At 34.9% G+C, this 16,653-nt stretch overlaps 1 protein-coding gene and 1 pseudogene across 1 annotated transcript; one reads left to right on the top strand and one right to left on the bottom strand.

Annotated features, from left to right (window-relative positions):
* Positions 1-937: 937 nt before the first annotated feature.
* LOC129873833 (uncharacterized) lies at positions 938-3,498 on the bottom strand. The gene has a single exon (XM_055949023.1). The coding sequence runs from the start codon at positions 3,363-3,365 to the stop codon at positions 1,332-1,334; it is 2,034 nt and encodes a 677-aa protein (XP_055804998.1). The 5' UTR covers positions 3,366-3,498; the 3' UTR covers positions 938-1,331.
* Positions 3,499-7,393: 3,895 nt separating this feature from the next.
* Positions 7,394-16,522, top strand: LOC129872158 (uncharacterized; annotated as a pseudogene).
* Positions 16,523-16,653: the final 131 nt, after the last annotated feature.

Here is a 16,653-nt window from a genome sequence, read left to right as displayed (position 1 = left end):
ATGGTGCTTAACTGTACACATAATTTAAGAATAAAACTTTTAAATTTATGATTGAAAATAAATCAACGACATGTGTACGTTTATAAAGAGTATCCTAATTAGATAGTATTATTCACTAACCATTTGAGTATGTATTGATAATCTTAGTGTCGGAGCCCCTTTGGCAAAACAATGATAATCTGATGAGGCAAATTAATTACTTAACTATAATTTGCCATTTAATCGGAAGAACAATTGTTTTTGCACTTCATGTTAAATAATTGTCTAACATAAAGGGAAGCAGAAGTACCACAGGACTAACTGAAAATCTCAAGTAGATCTGTAAAAAATACTCATACCTTCTATATTTTTGAGGTAGAGAGTTTGTTTCAAAATCCTCATAGTTAGAGAAAAAGAGTTGAGCAAAAGTTTTCAATCAAGTGTCTGAAGGTAATTCTCTTTTGCTTCCAACAATCATACTACTCCTACATAACATCTATGACTAGGATTTATAGCATATGATGTAAATATTTGGAAATGCCAAAGTTTGACATTGGTAGTAGAGCTCAGTAATTTCAAATTCTAGTTTTATTACCAAATGATGAATAATTTGGCACACGACCTTGCACCAAAAGCTGACCACCAGGAAGCAAAATAGGAATATCAAAACAGGACCAAGAGAGTAAGTGTCAACTGCCAATTACATCTTATATGTCTCATATTCTTCCTGATTTTCACTAATTTCTCTTCTCATCTTAGATAGAGTACTTAAAAGAACAGAAGGTGAGCCTACACCCTGAATACCAGATGAAGAGCTGAGAAAATAAAAAATATTATACCAAGAATCTAGAAATTATCACTTCTAAATTAAACTAATTATCATTAGAGGTTTTTGATAGAGCAATAACTAAGACATGTTGTTCTACTTCTCTGCCAAAAAGAAGCACTGATCTATAAATCCAGCATAAAATTGTTCTCTTTCTTTATTCAATTTAAAGATTTTTTTGTTCCTAACCCATTGCGCAAGGAGCTAATTCACAAACTCTGAAATTAAAACTCTTCCTTCTCGGAAAATAAATTACACATGGGAGGAAGTTGGCAAATAAGTTGGTTGATGTGTTCATAATCTATTATAAGTCTTCGATGAACATCCATAGGAAGTTAGACCAAAATGCTCATATATGATCCAATCGGCAAGCTTGATCAAGATGTTCTGTGCTAGTTGAAAATTGAAACTGCAGTACCTTTTCTTAACAAATGATTTCTAATTTCAGAGCTTGCAGTCAGCATGCTACTCACACATACAGGCGTTGTATCAACTCAGATCTTACAAAACAACGCTTCAGAAAATATCAAAATTGTTTTCGCTTGTTGGAAAAGAACTTATCTCTCTTTACCCAAACATACAGAAGGAAAATTAAAACTCCAGTAGACATAGAAACTGATGCCCAGGGAAATGGTGGGTCCTTGAAACAGACTAGCGATGCTTCCAGCTCTTGAGAAGCATGATAAACAAGAGAATGAATGGCATATATGTCATGATCCGATGCCCTAAGGTAATACAAAGCCATTTCAAAGTCAAAGTGTGAGAGCGATGAAACTGCTTTGTCTAGCTTGTACTTGAACAAGTTCCACCTTTGCATGAACTCAGTAAGCTGATTATGCTTGAGAAGCTTTCTCTCCCCGCCGTGTGCAGAAATGGATTCAAGAACTTCAAGAGCACTAGATATACTGAAATTCAACGATGTCAGCAATACATTTCTCCTTGCAGCATCCTTCTGCACAAATGACAACGAAGAAACCTCAGAAAACGGACCAAATGGTGTTTGCCCGACACTCCACGTATAGTCTACTAGAGTACTGTTGTGTCTTGGGCTCCAGACTAAATGTGTTGGTGAGACTCCCCACATGCTCTGTAAGATGGAACCTACAATGGGCCTCTCTAATTCACGAGTCTGGGTAAACACATGACGCCCATTACAACTATAATCACTCACAGTCTGTGTACTCTTTGTCCTGACTGCTATAACCATATCCTTAAAGGCCACAGACTGATGATAACGATCAAGCATCAGAATCGAACTGACATCCAAATCAAAAACATAAACCGGAAGTATCCTTCCGCCAAAGTCCTCATCAGGAAGCTTAGCAATCCGCCTAAACTCAGCAGCCGATTCAGACAATGTCAGGTGTAAGCGTTTAGAGTCCAGGTATTCACTGACAATCAGCGTATAGTTATCAAATAGGTACCTAGAAGTATATGAGGTAGCTGCCCTTGAAATGGCAAAAGAACAAATAGGGCACTCTGCTAAATTCACTTCATACTTCTTAAATCTCAAAGATTGATCTCCAAACAACAACCCATTCTCATTTACTTCATCCATAAAATTCCTCTCTATCAACTTCCAATCTAACCCAACGCTATCCTTATTATCCGAAGAACCATATATGTGTATAAACTCAACTATCAAAGAACTCTCAAACGGGATAGGGATTCGCAAAGAGGGCACGAGAAGAACCTGATAAGCACTCCAAACCAGTGAGGCCAAATCCGAAAGCAGTGCCTTTTGGGACTTGGGTCGGCCGTGCAATGAAGCAAATGGATGGAACTCGCCATGTGGAAGTACACCATCCCCGGACAACGCCGGGCCATAATCAACCGGACCAGCCCCCAAATCAATCCATACATAACGTTCTTTTCCGGTCCATACAGTGCCCAAACACTTGGTGAAAGCAGGGGATGGATCGCCAGGTGTATAGCTATAAGCGTAGGGTTTCGATTGGGAACCCAAATTGAGAATATATATGTAAATCCCACTAATGGGTTTCTCTTTTTCAAAATCTTGTTTGATAATTTCATCAACTATGGAGTGAGGGACAGAGGCAAGCACGGATCTGAAAGAGGAAGGCACAGTGGCGAGATGGGTCTTGAGGGTTTCAGAGAGACGTGAAGGAAGTGAGGAAGGAGAAAGAGACACATCCAGGTGAAGCGAATGGGATATAGAGAGGTGATGAGATGGTTGAAAAGAGAAAGGGGTGATGACGTGGAACTGATCGGAAGAAATTGCAGATGTGAGAAATGAAGAAAGCTGAGATTTGGCAGAAGATGAGAAGTTGCTACCAACAAGCTTGACGGTGATGGGGACGGAAACTTGTAGGGAGAGGAGAGAAGAAGGGGTGGGTGAGTGATGTATGGAGGGATGAGAGAGATGCTTCTTGAGAGAAGAAGGAAGAGAGAGGAATGAATCGTTTGTGGCTGTCGGGTCAACCTGGGATTGTTGGTTGAGGAAGGAGTCTAGTCCCAGGATTGGGGCGGAGACGGTGGCGGTGATGAAGAGTTGAAGGAGGAGGAGGAGAACGCCGGCGACGACGATGGTCGGAGGCATTTCGGAGTTTTGGGAATCCGGGGAGATAGGGTTTGGGGGTTTGGGTAAAATACGATGTTGGTTCAGTTGACGGAATTGGAAGTGAAGGACTGAGTGCAGCTGCGGAAGCTGGTCAATAACTCATTTTTCTTTTTCTGTTTTCTGGGGGACGGAAAAAAACATAATTTCTATTTTCTTGTAATTAGTCAAAATTAATTACTTTCTCCTTTCATATTTACTTGTCAAATATTTTTTAATTTAATTTATTTTTTTTACTTATCATTTTTGACAAATTAAAAAAAGATAATTTTTTTTATTAATCTCAATTTATTAATATGGAGTTAATGTCTTTGAAAAATATAATAAGTAAATATGTTTAAAATTCTATCAATTAATAGGGATAAAATAATAAACTCATATACTAATCATTATTTTCTTAATATGTGTGTCGAGTCAAAATTTGATAAGTAAAAGGAACGAAGAAAATATTATGTCTCGTCTGCACACAAAAGTTCAAGTTACTAGTTACTAGTGATAAATTGATAATATATGAAATAAAGTATTTCCTCCGTTTATTTTTACTTGTACATTGTATTAAAAATAGACGTCCAATAATACTTGTTTTATAAAATTAAAAAATAATTTATACTTAGTTTTTAATTTATCTTTGTCATTAATTGGTAATCATTTTTCTATTGCATTTTTTAAGATATTGTATTTATTATATTTAAAGAATGATATGATAAAATTATCTTTCTATTTATAGTTTTTTTAAGAATTGTGCAAAGTCTAGTGGACAAGTATTGTTGGACGGAGGGAGTAACACTCAAAAGATATTAAATTAATGCTTACTTATTTGAAGAATTTTATGAATTGAATTTTTGCAAATTCTGAAAAATCTTATTTTATTATAAAATAATAGGGTAGATACCTAAGTTGAGATTGTTTTAGGCCTCAAATCTAATAGGTCAAATTTAAACTATATACATTACTCGTTTGAAAGAGAAGAGGCTTTTTTATTTTTATTTTTTAAAAAGAATTAATATTTCTCTACTTTTAGGATCTTTGCAATATTTATATGTTCATTATCTACAACAATAACATACTCGGTACAATCTCATAAGTGAAATTTGGAGTTAGTAAAGTATATCATAGGCCCCCTAACTTGACAGATAGAACTATTATTTTCGATAGACACATGACGTGATAGTTAAAAAATAAAAACAACAAATAGTAATATAAAATTAAGAATGAGAAATATAAAAATAGTAAAAATCGATACTAATACTACTAGAGAGAAGACGTGAATCTATATACCACCCTCCTATAATTTAGGTCATGTCTTCAATAAATTGAAGGTTTGTCATGTCATACCTCTCTCTAATACTTCTTCAATCTACCTCTACCTCTTCTCAGACCCTCCAACGTCAATCACTCACGCCTACTCACTGGGGTGTCTATGCATCTTCTTTTAACATGCCTAGCCTCGACTTTCGTATCTTATCCACCACAAAAATCACTTCCACCTTGACTCAAATATCTTCTTTTTTTACTATATATCTCCTGATAAGTCTATATATCCATCTCAACATGCACATTTTCACAATGTTCATCTTTTGAATATGATCATTCTTGAGTGATTAATACTCTACTCCGTACAACAAAATGGGTCTAACAATTACTTTGTAGAATTATATTTTATTTTAGAATTTCACATTAGTTATATATTCAATAAAATGGTCTTTTATTGTTGTACATGTGTATAAAATGATAGTATATTTATGTCCCAATTGTCTGTAATAAATAATTTGCACCACTTGGTTATGTTTTCCCCCCTCAAATTTTTTTTTTTTTTATAATAAAAGCGCATCAATATAATACAAAACTCAAAAGGCACAAAAATAATCAAAGTAATACATTTTGGAAATCTTCAATATAGCTCTTCGATTCCATTTCAACACGTCTAATACTTTCACTATAAAATCCAATTTCAATTCCATTTTCCCACTGCCTTCGCCTTGGAGCAGGTTAGGAGGAAAGAGGTAATTGTTGCTAAGTGTTCTTATTATTAGAATGTACTAGAACATGCTTCAATTACACTTCTGCCATACGGATCGTTTTGTGTGATGGATAAAAGAAGATAATTTTGGAATAAGTTTTTAGTACTTTTTAGGAATTGTTTGGCAGGGAGTATTAAGAAAAATAGTCCATGTATTATATATGATATTATTTAGTACTATATGTGGTAGGAATTTTGGGCCTGTGTATAACTAATTTATGATTAGTTATACGCCATACATGATATTATAGGATGTATAACTAGTATCTTCCATTTGGTGGTATTAGTAACTCATATGATTTAATGCTATGGGATAATCTATGTAAAGACAAAAACACCCCTCAATTCTTTTAATTATTTTGTTTATTTTCTTGCTTTTGTGTTTTATATTTAACTAGTAAATTTATTCAAATAAATTGGCATACAAATTTTATTATTTAGAGAGAGTTATTTGTTGCTAAATAAATCCAATACAAATCAATACAATATTTAAAATATGAGTTGTTTAACATTTACTAATTGAGATAACAAATATATGACTATATGACTTTTGTGATCTTAATTGAGTATTATTTGTTGATATATATGTGGTTTTCTAATTATCTGTATTTTGAACCATTTATAAAAAATTGCATGCATATTAAAATTACAACTTGCAAATTTTACGTGTAAACGTAGATGATTTATTTGATTTTACTATTGTTTACAGTTTTTTCGATCTTAAAAGTATATGATCTATCTTTCTAAAATTAAAAATTGATGTTCTGTGAGTGATCAATTTATTAAGATGACAATTATTACCCTCATATAATTCAAGTGAGAAAATAACATACCGACCAAATTGTTATTCTCCTAGCTAGTTAGAAGGCCATGAAAAATTAATATTGTCCGATAATTATCTATCTTGATCCAATTACATAAAATAAAAAATCTCATAATAATTAAGAGTACAATTGAAAATAAGCTTTTTGTATAGTTTTGATCCAAACACGAGATTAGGTTGGAAGCAATACACTTGGTACAAAATAAACCCTGCATTATTAATCCTTACGTTATTAATCTTTGTACCAAATGATCCCTTCATTTTTTGTTTGATTGCAAAGTATGAGAGAACTTATCCAGGATTAATTGTTAGTCCTAGGATAAGTCATCTCTACCTGTAGGTGGAATAGTAATCCATGACAACTTATCCTACGATAAAGTATGTAATATAACAAAAGTATCCCTCTTAACCCTCTTTTATACACCACTTTACATCTACGTAAATTAAATACTACATTCATGTAGATTAACATAATTTTTAACAACGTTTATAATAATATTCACAATCTTAATTAATTATTATTTTTATGATGATGTATTTTCTATTAAAAACCCTATTATGTAATAAATACAAATTTTATTTATGAATATATTATAAGTTGAATTTATTTGACTAATTCTTTATTTATTTATATTATGATTTCACTTAAAATGTTCACTCTACTACTAAATTACATATTTTTTAATTAAATAGTTTATCACTCACTTAAAAATTGTATTTTATATATCAATTAAAATGTAGATAACTTTAATATTTTACAATATAGGAGTGACGTATATTTAGAAGAAGTGACATAAATAATACAATTTCGTTTACTTTAATAAATTTAAAATAGAACTTTTATTTTTAAGCTAAATAAAATATTTTTTTTAAAAACACACACACCACAATCATAAAAATAGACATACAAAAATATTTAAGTTAAATAAAATAAATTTTTTATTTTATTTAAAATTGAATAACTAAAACTCGTAAAAAAGAATATCAAAAAATGCTAAATAAAATAAAAAATATTTTTATAAAAAAACAATTTATTCTTAAAATTATACAATCATAAACAAATCATAAAAAAAAACTAGTATTCCTATAAACTACTCTTAATAATTGTTACTTATATTCAAACTAAAATACCATATTAGTACTAGTTAACCATCGAAGACGAGGGGGTCCTCTTATATTTATCTCTCCCACAGTTTGCCATTTGATTGTAATTTTAGGGTTTCAATAGAGAGAATCGAAAGATGGAGGGTACTTCGCCGGCAACTCAAAATAGCTCCACAAGCATAACAGACCTCGACATGGACGCATTGGTTCACTGTGCAAGTCACTTGAATCTCCAAGACCTATCGAACATGGCCATGTCTAGTAAATATCTTCAAAGAGCCGCGTATTCTGACCCAATCTGGCAATCCCTTTTCAGGTTATACTTTTTTCTCTACCTTCATTCAGCCTTATTTTTGAAAATTTCGGGTTACCCGATTTATCAAGATGTAAACCCCTGCTAAATTTTTTCACAACGACTGGATAATGATACAATCTCAATACTTTGGTAGAAATTGTGCTTCCCTATTTCAAATCTGCAGTGTCAATGTGAATGGCCATAGGAACACTATTGTCCATCTAATTGAAAAGAAAGCAGTGTTTATCTCTTTGTACAGATTTGAGGGTCTAAATAAATGTGCATAAACCTGTAGGTTTGAAAAAGAAATATACTATTGATTAGTGAAGAAGCCATTTTGAAAAATAATGGATAAAAGAACAGCAACAACAACAACTAATACAATAACTGAAGCAATGGAAACAACACGTAATAGTGAAATCGAAGAAAAATATAGTAGGAGCGTAATAAAAAGAGTACTTGTAAAGGGAAAAATAAGAAAAATAAATTATAACGCATTAGCTCAAATAAAGGATATTTAAGGAAAATTGATCTATCTATCAATTTTACATGTAATAGTATAATCGAAGAAAAATTCATGCTTAGCAAAGCTCACATAACCAGAGTCATAATTGAGGAAAACCATTGTCTATCTGTATAGAGGCAGAACAGGGAATGCATACTTTTTCTGGAATGACATCTGCTTGTACTCCTGGAAAATCACCTCCTAAACTTTCTGATTTGCAACATTTTGCAGAACAGAAGGAACTTTATCCGTGTAAATGCGGAGTACACGAAAACAGCCGCTTCCTTTTGTTTGATAACTTTGCAGAATCATTTTCTTTTCCTCTTTTTGTTTGATTGGTATCTGCATTCTTATTTCTCCTTAGATCAGTATAATTAGTGTTATCCTGCAAACATGATTGTGATTTATGAAGCTGTCACTTTCTTATTTTGGGGAGGGAAGTAGGCAAAGAATTGGTTATTGAACATCTCCCAACTATTGTGCTTTGGCATTATGGATGAGAGAAAAATACATGGACACTGAGTGGTCTCGGCAACACTACAGTGTGACTATAATTTTTTTTTCCTCTTCTGTTTTTAACTTTTTTTGTGCAAGATGGAAATGTGTGGAGATCGTTTGTTAGAATATTTTGCCTGAACTTCTAAGAGCTTGAGCTTGTAAATGAATAAATTCCAAAATCAAAATTGAAGTAGTGCATATGCCAGCACATAATCAAAAATCAAAGGCAACTTGTAACTGCTTAGGATATCCTTAAGTCATATATCTTCTAAGATATTGGCAAAGTTTATCTTCTGAGGAGTGAGGACATATAAAAAAGAATATCTTCTTAGATATTGGGATACTTGGTTTCTGAATAATTAACATAAAAGTAGAATCTTTGTTGCATTGGAAGCTAAATAATTTTCAGAAGTAACTTTTTCCTTTTAAGCTAATTCTGAGAAGGAATCTCAAAGATTCTACAAAAGTACCTATGGTTGGAAACTGTGACTGGCTGGTCTGTTATCAACATATTCTCTGCTTTGTTTTCAGTATTTCATTGCTTGTGGGTTTCTTGGAGAGTAGTACTAATCTCATGTTCTGCAGACAGCAGTGGTCTCCTCTAGTACATACTGGCTTTCCTCACTCCTCAACTGCTAGGGAAGCATACCTTTCCAGGCGTACTGATGTGCTGCAATTCAAGTTCATTGACCCTGTCATTGTAGACTTTCCTACCGCAACAAAACCTCATGAAAATCTGTGTCTTGACAAAGACAATATCATATTTTCTGAGGTAGTATATCTACCATTTCTTCAAATTCCTGTCATACAATTCAAAGTGCTTGTTTTAAATGATTCTTCAGTCCTTGTCAAATGCTACCGCAATTTATGAAAAGGATGAGTATAAGAATGAAGGATGTGTTATAATATTATTCTGTACCCTAAGGAATGTTGGTGTCTAGCAGCTTAAGATTTATTATCTTTTCCTTTTTTAGGAGATTTGGTGTTATTACATGTTTCTATGACCTCACACAGGTTATTAGATGTGTAAAGTATTTATTTAGCTCAAAGGGGGACTTAACATTGTGTATAACTTTCTTTTCTTTCTTGCCCCTTGAAAGTTGATCGTTGGGCAACCAGTTTTAAAATGAGATATAACGGGACTTTCGAGAAGCTGTGATTGTGAACTTGGCATTTCCATTTTTCCCTCTCTTCTGGCTGATCGGATTCCATCATGATTTGCACTAACTTTAGTTTTGATCTTCTATAACCTATATCTTTATTGACCGATTTATTGCTTCCATGAGTATGAGAAGAGAAGATACCAGCTGCCCATAATGAATCTTCCTCAGTATGGTTTGCATCTAGATATGTGAAGTGATTTTGAATTTGACAGGCTACTTAGAAGGTAACTGCCCCTTGAATTAATTTGTGCTGCACTTCCCCTGCTTTTTGTTTTCATGAATGAAAGAAATCCACTGTCACTTCCGACTTTTGCAACATGCTAAAAGGCTGATAGTTGAGCAGCATTACTTTTCTGGATTGTGAGTTCAATTGCTACTTCCGATTTTCTGCAGCATCCCTTAAGATCCGATATTTTCTTTCTTGATAACCAAGAAATCCTCGAGGGTCAGTGTTGCACATTTTTGAAATCCGGTAATGAGCCTACTCCTCTACCCTCTCTACTTAAATATTATACTTTCTCTATGGCAGTACGTATTATACTCTTGCCACTAGAACAAAGCCCTGAAGCCCCTTTAAGATTCGGAAAAGTTGTTTTCCTCTTTCCATTACATGCTTGTGCCTTTTCTTCTTTTTATCTTTTGTGACGGACCATACCTTTTTTCTTCTTTGAGTACCGGTAAATTCCTGAGGGACATTAATGCTCATTTCGAAACTCGTGGATAATCTCCCCAAACCCTTCTCCACGTTTATGCCTAGTTGATTATAGTCAATTTAGGTATCCAAGGATTTTTCTGTGGTCAAGAGATGCCTTTTTCTATTTTCAATTTCCGTGCAACATTCCATATAGAAGCTGCTAACATCACCATCATCTGGAATTGTCCACTTAATTAGGTTTCATCTTTTTGTTCTTTTCCTTTCATCCCTCCACTGTAGGTGTCTCCGCTTCACCGATTACCTTCTAGGACTTTTTATCTTCAAGTACTTTTTATTTTGTATAATATTTGATTGAGATGGGAGGGTGTGGAGGACCCACATTAGGGTAGAAGGCTAGTTCATAGTCTCGTTATTCTCTTTTATTAGTAGGCGTATTAGCGCACTATAATTCCCTATAATTCCCTATGGTCTGATATCTATTATCATTTATTACCTTCATTATTTTCTGTACTTTGATTGCCCTATCTTGCTTTTCTATATCGCTTTGAACTCCTTATTCTTATTCTTATCTGACTTCTTTCTTATTTGATTTTACTGAGCCGAGGGTCTCTCGGAAACAGCCGTCCTACCTTGGTAGGAGTCAGGTCTGCGTACACTATACCCTCCCCAGACCCCATGTTGTGGGATTTCACTGGGTCGTTGTTGTTGTTTTATTTGATTGAGATGGGCTTAAATGGAGTGACATAGTCAGTGAGGGTTCGTATAGCCAACCCCTTCTTTTTTGTGATTGGGCACATAGTTGTTTTAAAGAATGCTATTTCCAGAATCCCATCTGCATTATCTTTGTGGGGTGGGGAGTATTCTTGCTTCGGATGATCAGAAAATCACATGATTCTGAAGGCTGTTGTAATAACTTGAAATTTTGACGCTGTAGAAGTAATAAATTTTTCATTGTACTCTGTAATACTGATGAATATGTTATGATATTAGCTTGCCAGCTTGCTTATTTGGATCTACTAGACAGCAAGCTATGGATTTGCTTTTACAGTTAGTTCTTACTCGACTACACTATCTTACATATTTGCCATCAATAGCAGTGTGGACATTTGTAATCCTTATCTTCTGCAGTTAAGGTGATAAAATATTTAACCATGCTATTTATATGACATGATTTTGGTTGATAACTTGTTTGCAGGGATCTTCAGTTTATGTATTGAACATTGGCGATTTTCTGTGCGGAAGAGATTCATTTTTCACACTCAGGGGTCACACCGCCAGAATTACTTCTCTGAGGTTAGAGTTGCCATATATTTTCTTTTTATTTAGGAGTAAGCACATGTGGTAAATCAGATGGATATGTCAACAGAAGTTCTAGATTATCCAATTCAGGATCATTTACTTCAGTTATGAATACATTACATCTTAGTTTGTCATTTCTTTTTCATGTGTATCAATAGCCATAATACTACTAACTGCCGATCAATTCCATTTGAAGAGACATGCTTGTATAGTAGCAAGATGCAGAAAAATGATAATCTTTTTGTAACATCAAGCTTGGACCAGTCAATTCGGCTATGGTGGAAGGTAGTTTAAATAACTAAAGAGGAGTTGTAGTTCTTTGAACTTTTATCTGAATACTTGTGTTAATGAGCTTATGGAACCCTTGATCAGATGTTACCCTGTCTGTGATATTCTAATCTGCATATTCTTTAGTTGAATTTCTTTTTAACTTAGTATTTCTAATTGTAAGTTTTGTTTTCACTATATCATGGAGTTGTCGTACTTATTGTTTTACTCATTTTGTTCTTTGCTGAATATCATTTTCCAATTGCAAAAGTAAGAAACAAAATATTCTTCTGATGCATCATAGCTGGTCTATAGTTTACAAGGATTGTGCGCAAAAGTAGTTTCAAGTACCTTGGGTCTATCATGCAAGGCAGCGGGGAGATTGACGACGATGTCACATCGTATTGGGGCAGGGTGGATGAAATGGAGGCTCGCTTTCGGTGTACTATGTGACAAGAAGGTGCCACCAAAACTTAAGGGCAAGTTCTACAAAGTGGTGGTTAGACCGACTATGTTATATGGGGCGGAGTGTTGGCCAGTTAAGGTCTCTCACGTTCAAAAGATGAAAGTAGCCGAGATGAGAATGTTGAGATGGATGTGTGGGCATACCAGAAGTGACATGATTAGAAATGAGGCTATTCGGGACAAGGTAAGAGTGACCTCGGTGGAAGACAAGATGCGTGAAATGCACTGAGATGGTTTGGGCATGTGAAGAGGAGAGACAAAGATGCCCCAGTGCGGAGGTGTGAGAGGTTGGCCATGGATGGTTTTAGAAGAGGTAGGGGTAGGCCGAAGAAATATTGGGGAGAGGTGATTAGACAGGAAATGACGCAGTTACAGCTTAACGAGTACATGACCTTAGATAGGAGGGTGTGGAGGACCCATATTAGGGTAGAAGGCTAGTACATAGTCTCGTTATTCTTCCGTATTAGTAGGTGCATTAGTGTACTGTAATTTCTTGTGCTCTGACTTCTGTTATTATCTCTCTATTACTTTCTGTACTTTGATTACTCTATTTTATCTGTGTCGCTTTTGTTATTTGCTTTCCCATATCGCTTTGAACTTCTTAGCCTTACCTGACCTCTTTTTATGCTTCTTTTGAGCCGAGGGTCTCTCAGAAACAGCCTTCCTACCTTGGTAGGAGTAAGGTCTGCGTACACTTTATCCTCTCCAGACCCCACGTTGTGGGATTTCACTGGGTGGTGGTTGTTGTTGCTGATTCCCATAAGTGGAACTATTGAAGTTCTTCACTTTTTTTGTTTTGTGCAAAAGTATGCTTACTTGACAATGCAGATTCCATCAGTGGAACTATCAATGTTTTGCAGCTTGCCACCTATGGAGTATGGCTTTTTTTTTTTTTTTTTTTTATTAAGTTAGATGGATGTCAGGTTCAATGCATATGATATGAGCATGCATCAGTTTCTGGTTATGTTCGTTTTAGATTCCATGTATGGGTATCCAATCTCTTAAATAACTATGTTTATTGTTTCCATCATTTTCTTAGTATTGCCTGTGGGTTTGATTCCTAGGGGTGTTGTCAGAGAAGCTTCAGAATACATAATGTTTCAGTTTCCACAATTTCAGACAAATTGTTGGGTGATAGTCCGAGTAAAATACTTGCAAGCGGTGGTTCAGATGGAATTGTTCGATTATGGTCCCTTGATTGTAGTGGAAAGTGCAGCCAACATGATTTAAAGGCAACACTTTACGGGCATGAGAAACCTGTAGTGCTGATGTCAGTTGCTGGGTATGATTTAATTGTTTTGGCATATATGTTGCAATTATCAATATTATTATCCTGTTGTGCTGCTAAACCTTCTTGCTTGGGAATTTTGCATCTAGCTTTGCTTCTCTAGCTGCTAGTTTTAGGTTAACAATCAGGATTTGTTTCTTTTCTCCATGCATCATTGCAGCCGAAGCAGTATTTGGTTTTAGTCAAACTATACTGAATCTCTAGAGTATAGATTTCAAGAAACGAGCAGCTCCAAGACAATGTAGCAATCTAGAAGGAGCTTACATTAGCTTCAGGTCTATTTGTTGTCAATTGAAGTTAAAAAGCTCCCTGGCTAAATTTTAGATTTAGAATATTGAGGAGGTACAGTATTACTTGAAGTTTGCTAAATTCTAATCATCAATTTTAATCAATCTTCTCAACTGTCTTATTGTTGGAATCTCTCTGGTTTCAGGCACAAGACATCTCTTCTAGTGAGCATATCAAGGAACTCCAAGGTATAGTAATTTGTGTTGGGACATTTAAGTTTGAGTTATGTGCAAGCGACACCCAAAGTGACAAGTTTGAGTGTGGTTCTAAAATTTTCCATGACATTTTTTTTTATTCTGTTGACGTAGATTTGCGAATCTTGTTTTGAGTTATTATATCTTTTTTGTTTGCATTGATTCTGCTGTTATTTAGTATGAAAAACTTTTGATTCGAGTATTAGCAGAATTTGCTCTTTAATTAGAACTCATTTTTGAAACCAAGTGAAAATCCATAAGGAAGTTCCTTCTCTTGTTTATTAGTCGTCTAAGTGTTAGTAGTTAAAATCTTGTAATACTGTTTTTGTTAGGAAGGAAAAGGGGGTGACAAAAGGAACTGAAAGCAAGCTCCTACTGCTTCACTTTTTCTCTCTAGAAAAGTAGAAGCATGAGGCAGTTGAGCTAGGTCGGTCGTGTGCCGTCTCTTTAGGGGATTGTTTATTCTGTTATCTTACATAGTTTCGTAACCATCCGAGGTTGCCTTTGAACTCAACTTTCCCCACATGCATGAAATCTGTAACACCTTGCTAGTGCGATACTTGATGTGTTTTTCACAATTTTTCCCTTCTAAAACCAAGTGAGTTGAATTCCGTAATCATAGAGCAGCATTATCTGTTCTTATGATGCATCTTTGCTTTTCGTGAAGTGTGGTAATTAACAATGTGATTGTAAGTTCTCCTCCTTAAACCACATACTTCGAAGTAAATATGTACAGGAAACTCCATGCCTTCCTAGTAAGTATTAATATCCTCTAAAGCTATTATCTCTGTGATCTCATTTACAGAATCTAGTTTGCACTATTTTTTTTGGATTGACAAGGCATCATTTTTCTATATGGCTTTATTCACTTTTTACTTTTTCCAATGTAGTTTTCTGAAGAGTAAATTTCTTTTATCATTTATACGGACCATGGCCCAATAACAAAGGGAAACTTCAATTCCGTTTCAGCAAACATTTTTCAAACGCATAGAAATAATCCTTTTCACACCATACCATTTAAGTGAACATAAGCTTAAGTGGCTGAAACAAGCATTGCAGCCACTTGCCAGGCTAGTGCTGTCAAAGTTTTAATTGATTTGCTAGGATCATCCACATACATGTCGCATCCTTGAACCACTATCGCGAAGATGATATATACCTCTTTAGTTTGGTTCTTTTGGAACTTTTATGCTTCGCAGCGTAGAATCAGTAGTTCCTTTCAACCTTAACTTTAGTTGCTCAAGGCAGGTGATAGTTTGGGACACTGCTACTTCAGCCGCCTTTCGTTCTTCATGCTGTGTGGGAAAGAGCACTGTGCCTGGTGCACCTAAGGCAATGAAGTGTCATGAATCACTGATCTATATTGCGGCTGGTTCCTCTGTTGTTGCAATTGATATAAGAACAATGCGTCAAGTCTTCAAAGTGAACCATCAAGAAGAACTACATTCATTTCAAATGTTGCCAGAGAAGTCATTGATCTGCACAGAGTTAGCTCAAAGGTATGATCTTTCGAACTCATGGTTGACATTGTTTGATAAATAGTTTCTTCATTATGCATCAACTGGCATCTGTACTGTCGTGGTCGTTTGTGTGCTAATGCAAATGGTGTTTTCAGAGCAATGCTTTGGGATGTGAGAAGAGGGTATGACATACAGAAGGGAGAAGCAGTAGCTGAATTAGATGGACATATAGGCAATGTAAATCTCTTGCACATGGATCTCTACAATATTGTTAGTGGTGGGCTGAAGGATTCCCAGGTACATGTTTGGGAGCAGGGAACGGTAGACAATTAAGTTCATTAATTTGCTGCCTTCTATCTGATTCTCGTCGAGGCTTTGGGTGTTCTGCAATGGCTGTCAATGGAAGTAGAATACTAACAGCTTGTAATGACGGAGACCACAGTAACTTGTGTTTCCGGGACTTCAACAACGCCACGGTTCCTATCTCTTCCGATTCAAGCATTCTCCAATCAAAGTTTTGGGCTCCTAAATAACAGAGAGATACTGAAGAATAATCAGATAATGATTCAACCTAGCTGCCCCCTCACTCTAAAGTCTTGTTATTGATTTTCTTCTTTGCACCAATATTTTGAGTTTAGTCCCCCCCTCCCCCCCAATCTTCTTACTCAATGTTATACGATAAAAAAATACGTTCTTTTACAGCTTATGCATATATCACGTAGAGTTGATATTGATTAGCCTCTACAATTCATAGAAATTTGAGTAATCATAAATATTACAGAATCAAGATAGTTGAATATTAATATGTATAACTAATTTGTAGGGATTTAAATATCTATTAGTAATGATACATGTTATTTTCTCTATTATCTAAACATGGTATTAGAGTTGAGTCTATCTCCATTTGGACTCAGTCCAGACTCAGGGCATGAAGTCCACACTCTAA

Source organism: Solanum dulcamara, chromosome 11 (assembly GCF_947179165.1).
Source record: "Solanum dulcamara chromosome 11, daSolDulc1.2, whole genome shotgun sequence".
Classification (NCBI taxonomy): Eukaryota; Viridiplantae; Streptophyta; class Magnoliopsida; order Solanales; family Solanaceae; genus Solanum; species Solanum dulcamara.
The sequence above is the reverse complement of the archived record's forward strand: the minus strand, read 5'-3'. Positions and strand labels throughout refer to the sequence as shown.